At 49.5% G+C, this 6,106-nt stretch overlaps 1 protein-coding gene across 2 annotated transcripts; it reads right to left on the bottom strand.

Annotated features, from left to right (window-relative positions):
• Positions 1–3,435: 3,435 nt before the first annotated feature.
• LOC123446961 (serine carboxypeptidase 1-like) lies at positions 3,436–5,662 on the bottom strand. Of its 2 annotated transcripts, XM_045123509.1 has the most exons (6): positions 5,276–5,662; positions 4,984–5,091; positions 4,620–4,894; positions 4,235–4,486; positions 3,938–4,152; positions 3,436–3,862 (listed from the first exon to the last, which is right to left on the bottom strand). In XM_045123509.1, exons 1-6 carry the CDS (start codon positions 5,535–5,537, stop codon positions 3,592–3,594), a joined length of 1,383 nt encoding a protein of 460 aa, XP_044979444.1. In that variant the 5' UTR covers positions 5,538–5,662; the 3' UTR covers positions 3,436–3,591. The 2 variants fall into 2 exon arrangements, with proteins under 2 accessions (XP_044979444.1, XP_044979442.1); XM_045123507.1 differs by having other exon boundaries at positions 3,436–4,152.
• Positions 5,663–6,106: the final 444 nt, after the last annotated feature.

Below are 6,106 nucleotides of genomic sequence, written 5' to 3' on the forward strand. Positions count from 1 at the left end.
GAATGACATCAAGATTTTTCACAGAATAGTTTGGATAGATTTTCTCCAAATCTTTCCACAAACTATAAGCACACTCAAAGTTCTTCATTTGATCAAACACAATTCTTGGTAATCCTCTAATGATGAGATTGACAGTTCTAAGATTACGCAGCATATCAATTTCTTCCTCGTGAGAAGGATGTAAGGGATCAATGGGAGGCATATATGGATTTTCAACATACTTTATCAAATGGAATTCATTGAATAGATCAAGCATTTTGTCTTTCCATTGAATATAGTTCTCCCAATTGATAATACACACTCTACAAATAAGACTCCCCAAACTAGGCAATCCATCTTCCTCCAAAGCTGATTAAACCAAAGCTATGGAGACCAAAGCTCGGATACCAATTGCAGGATCGAGAAGGGATGTCTAAAGGGGGGATAGACTACTGGGAAAAATAAAACCTAAACTTTTCCAAATTATAATGGTTGGCAAGTTTTAGCAATTTTAGCAAGTCTAGAGCACCCTACACATGCAAGTCAACGATTATAATAGCGGAAATTAAAGACATGCACATGTAAGTAAGGAGTAAATATAGGCAGATCAAACACAAAGAAGACATGGACATTTTGGTGTGGTTTCGCTAGGTGGCGCTATCGTATGCCCATGTTGATGGAGACTTAAACCCACGGAGGGTAACGGCTACGCGAGTCCATGGAGGGCTCCACCCACGAAGGATCCACAAAGAAGCAACCTTGTCTATTCCACCATGGCTTACGTCCATGAAGGACTAGCCTCACTCGGGGTATATCTTCACGAAGTAGGTGATCTCCTTGCGCTTACAAACTCCTTGGTTCAACTCCACAACGAATTGGAGGCTCCTAAGCAACACCTAACCAATCTGGGAGACACCACTCTCCAGAAGGTAATACATGTGGTATGAATGATGAACTCCTTGCTCTTGTGCTTCAAAAGATAGTATCCTCAACACTATATCACTCTCTCATAGATTTGGCTTGGTAGAAGAGATTGATTGGATGGAAAGCAACTTGGAGAAGCTAGAAATCAAGATTCATATGGTTAGAGTGGAAGATCTTGATCTCAACACATGAGTAGGTGGTTCTCTCACAGAAAAATGGATGGAGCAAGTGTTGGCTTCTTTTGAGTGCTCTCTCCGCGAACGAGAGGGAGGTGGATGGGTATCTATATGCATCTCCAGAAATCCAACCGTTACAACATTATTGCCCAACTCGGCAGAACCGAAGCAAAACCTGAGTTACACAAACTAGTGCAAAATGTGGCAACTTTTGGTGTTTCGGTGAGTCCAATTTCGACTGGCCTATGTAGTTCCTCACTTCAATGGCACCAATTCTCAAAACTCAGAAATTCTGACTTCTATAAATGGATACCCAAAGGTATGTCACTATTTTTTGGTTACATTGAAATGGAACTTGGTGTCACCGAGTGGCTAGGGTTTGGTTGTGGATTTTGTCTAAGTAAAATTTGGTAGGGTCGAATGTGTAAACTTGGTGGCACCGAATTTAGGCTTTGGGATTTGGATGGAATATATTTGTGGGAGAATTCATGAGGGTTTTTGGTGGCTATCTCTAAGCACTTGCGCAACTAGATCATCATAGATACCTCATCCCCTTTTAACAGTATTGGCTTTCCTATTGACTCAAATGTGGTTTCTTACAAAATGTAAAATGTAGAGTCTTGAAGCTTGAAGCTTAGCCAATCCTATTCTTCTCCTTCGTTGGGGTTTCTCCTCACATTCCGAGCCAACGATCTTTTTGGACTAAATCTGAAACACTAGGTAGAACCATCAGTCGAATAGATAACGTATGTTATCATGAATTATGAAAACCTCCAAGGGAGCATATGTGATTTCACTGCTGCACATATCGTTGGTGAGATGGTTAGGATGGGGAGAATACATGCTTGAAGACTACTGTCAAGTTTGCCCACAATGTGGTGCAGGTGTTTGGAGCAGAGTATCTGAGAGAACCAAATGCGCAAAAGACAAAGAAGTTGTTGTCTATTGGAGAGGCCAGAGGGTTTCCTGAAATGCTCGAATCAATTGATTACATGCATTGGCAGTGGAAGAATTGCCGCAAAGGTTTGCAAGGAATGTATCAAGGTCACACCAAAGAGGCTACCATCATACTAGAAGCTGTGGCATCACATGACTTATGGATTTCGCATGCTTTCTTTGGAATGTGTGGTTCTCACGACGACATTAACGTGCTTCAAAGCTCTCCGGTGTTCATGAGGCTTTGCAATGTGGAATCACTGTCGTGCAATTGTACATTCAACGACCGAGACCACGACATGAGATACTATCTTGCCGATGGCATCTACCCTAAGTGGGCGGCGTTTCTGAAGACCATATCCGAACCGCATGGCAAAAAACTAAGCCACTTTGCAATAATGCAGGAAGCGGCTAGGAAGGATGTGGAGAGGGCATTTGGTGTGCTTCAAGCTCGTTGGGGAATTGTTCATGGGGCAACAATAATTTGGAAAGTAGAAACTTTGTGGCAGCTCATGACATGTTTTGTTATTTTGCACAATATGATTGTCGAGGATGAGGATGATGGTGTAGCCCAAACCAATAATTTTGAAGCACGTGGAGAACGAGTTGAAATCCCGAAAGATGAAGATGCAGCTCAGCTTATCAACTTTCTGCACATGCATTAGAATCTTCAAGATCATGAGGTGCACGTGCAGCTACTCAATGATCTTGTGGAGCATATGTGAAACCCATAATGAAAACCAAAGAGTTGATGTTTGATTGAGCACTTAAAATACATTTTATGTAAATACTATTTATGTTCGGTACCGATATTCATTATTTACTTGCGACAATGAATTGTGCGATCAACATGCATGGTTTTACATGGATTTAAGAGTCCGGATTTAAAACATATGGACACTGGAGCAAAATATGAGGGGTTGTCCGAACGCGTTTATGGGCATGCCCGGACGTGTCCGCGGACGTATAGGGGGTAGACTTGTCGAGTCCAGCTGTAGATGCTCTTCAAGACGCGACCGCCTTCACCCTTCACATTCTAGTCATCCATGAAGCATACGTATGCGTTGTGCCGTCGCCATGCTGTCGGCGTGTATACCTGACCATGGGTAGCCCATCCTGAAAGGCCTGATTGTCCCATCGGTTCGGGCTCAGCCTGGAAATCGAGCCCAACAGTTGGTCCCGGCCGGGCTCAGGCTTGATGAAAACTAAGTTTTAGCCGCATTCGGATTGGACGGGTCGGGCCGTGTCAAGCTTTTTTGGGCTTGGTTTCGGACCTGGATTACTAGGCCCGGCGGTCCGACCGGATCGGGTTCTCTCTCCACCGGTTTTTTTTTTTTTTTTGCCCGGTATAGGCGCCGTGTGCCTGATAAGCAATCTACGGGTGTAGGCGAGTAGGGTGGAGAGCGAAGCCAATCAAATGTGGATAATGTCAATCAGCGCCAAAGGGTCACGTACGTACACGAGTTTCCTCACACCCACAGGCAGCAGCACAAGCCAAGTGAACCATCGATCACCATCAATTCATCATCATCATCATCATATACACGCGAGCAACGTACACGCCTCGCCAATGGCCTCAGTCGGTCTGCGGCAAGGCGGACGGCAGCGGCTCGCCTCGGAGGAAGGACGTGAAGAGCGCGAACCCCCGCTCCGGCTGGTCGATGTTGACCATGTGGCCGGAGCCGCGCACCGTGGCCAGCACCAGCCCCTTGTACGCGATCACGTACCCGGCCACGTCCTTGCCCGGCCCCGGCGACCACGGCCGCCAGTCCTTCTCCACGCCCAGCTGCAGCTTCTCCACCGACCGCTTCGTCGCCGTCACCGGCACCATCGCGTCGAAGTCGCCGCTGCACCGCCCCAACCATACTGATTGGTTGATTGCACCCATCGGATCGACTGAAGGCAAGTGTTTATTTACTGACCTGAATAGCCAGATGCGGATGCCGGTGGTGACCAGGGCCTTGAGGTGTGGCAGCATCGTCACCGGCGAGTCCCCGAACCGTTTCAGGTTGTAGAGCCGGGTTCTGCATGCGACCCACGGATACTTGAGCGCCGTGTTGGCGTGGATCGCCCTTTGCACTTGGACCTGGTTCAGGTAGGACTCCACAAAGTGCCCGATGCAGGGACCGGCAATGTCCTGCGCAACGATGCATGTACTCCGTTAATTTGCTCAGCGCAGCTGCCGCTCATGGTAGTTCAAGTGGTATGTACATGCATACCGTGCACTTGGAGCCTGTTGGCCTGACTTTCTTGTCGTGGCAAGTGGGCGCGTAGACGTTGAATGCGCTGATGTCGCCGGTGTTGCCGTAGGCGGTGTCCCTGGCGGCCTGGCAGACGGTGGAGAGGTCGTCGGGGCCCTTGCAGTGCTTGGCGATGGTGTCGTGCGCCGAGTCGGATATGAAGGCGCGGTGCCACAGGTACTCGTACAGCTCCGCCTGCTCCTCCGCGAACTCCAGTATGCCGTTCCCGATCTGAGAGGGACACGTCGGTAAGGTCAACACACGTGCTATATATGTCAGCAGCAGCACCACCACCATCTTAGTCGTCGAGCTCAAGCTGATTCTCGGTTGTGAATTGTGATGGGTAGTAGTAGGTAGTACTCACGGAGATTCCTTTGAGGTTGATGGGGGTGAGCTTGGGGTCCTTGTTGAGGACCTGGATGGTGACGGCCAGCTCCGGGATGTAGTGGCCGGCGTAGCTCTCGCCGAGGATGAAGAAGTCGCGGCCCTTGTACTCGGGGAAGCGGTCGAACCACCTGAGCAGGAAGGCGTGCGAGTCGATGGCCGTCATGTTGTCCCCCATGGTCTTGTACACCTCCTCGTTCAGGGCGTAGGAGAAGCCCACGCCCACGGGGCTCTCCAGGAACAGCAGGTTCGCCGCTGCACCACCCGACACGACGCCGGCCGTCGTTAGCACCGTGATTCTATAATTGCAATGTCATCGGCCGGCAAGTTCTTGATCGACTGACCGGCGGTCCAGGAGTAGGGGTTCGGGCAGAGGGTCCTGCCGTCCGTGTCGACGCGGAAGGGGCCAACCTCCTCGAACGCCCCAAGCCCGAAGGAGGAGCAGCCAGGCCCTGCCAAGTTAACCGATGGACGAACGTAACTCTTATCTTACTACTACATGCATGCATTGATCTGATCGCACGTTAGAAATAGAAACCATCCTACGAGTAGATTCCTATATAGATTCTCCTCCTCCCCTATTAATTCCGGCAGGGCCTGCAGGAGAAATGTTCTTTCTTTCATTCATTCTTTTACCTCCGTTGAGCCAGAGGACGAGCGGCTTGTGAGCGGGATCGACGGGCGCCTCCACGAAGTAGTAGAAGAGCGACTTCCCCGCGGCCTGGTCGACGTCGATGTAGCCGGAGTACTGCCGCAGCTGCGCGAGCGGAGGCTGCCCCGGCAGCGCCACGATCAGGTCCGCCTCCTTGGGCCCTGGAGGCGGGATGCCCTGGGCGGCGGCCGGCCGCGAGAGCGCGACGACCGCGACGGCGAGACACAGCAGCGCTCTCAGCGCCATTTTGCTCGTGGGAGGAGAAATGGCGGAGCTCCCGACGGAGATCGCCGGGTGTTTATAGGCGAGGGGATGGGCCTATTTTGTTCGTCGGTTGGGCGTACGTCCGCGGTGTGTCTCGCCGGAGCTATAGCTCGGCTGTGTCGATCGTGGGCGGGCGGTCCTCGCCTATAATAGGGTGCTTTTGATTAGCAGTGGGCAATTTAGCCCGCTCGTTCACCCGTGTACTTCTCGGTGCTATTAACCGACCCCGTACAAAAAATATAACCAGGTACTATAAACTGGGCAGCTGGGAATAGCCGGTGATGGACAATTTTTCATCACATGGGTGTTAGCGGTCTGCTTTCACGATATGAAAAATTGAAAAACATCTTTTCATAATTGTGGTAATTGTCAAAAGCTAAGAGTGGTAAAACTGAAGTGTCAAATTCTAGAGCGACATAAAAAAGTTGATAAAATCTAGACCAGTGGCAAAACATGAAAAAACAGTAGCACTTGACAGGAAGAAAAGCTCAAGTATTTCTCAACAACCGGTCACAACTATTGTATTTGCAACAACTAAGAATATCAAAATA

Source organism: Hordeum vulgare, chromosome 4H (assembly GCF_904849725.1).
Source record: "Hordeum vulgare subsp. vulgare chromosome 4H, MorexV3_pseudomolecules_assembly, whole genome shotgun sequence".
Taxonomy (NCBI): domain Eukaryota; kingdom Viridiplantae; phylum Streptophyta; class Magnoliopsida; order Poales; family Poaceae; genus Hordeum; species Hordeum vulgare.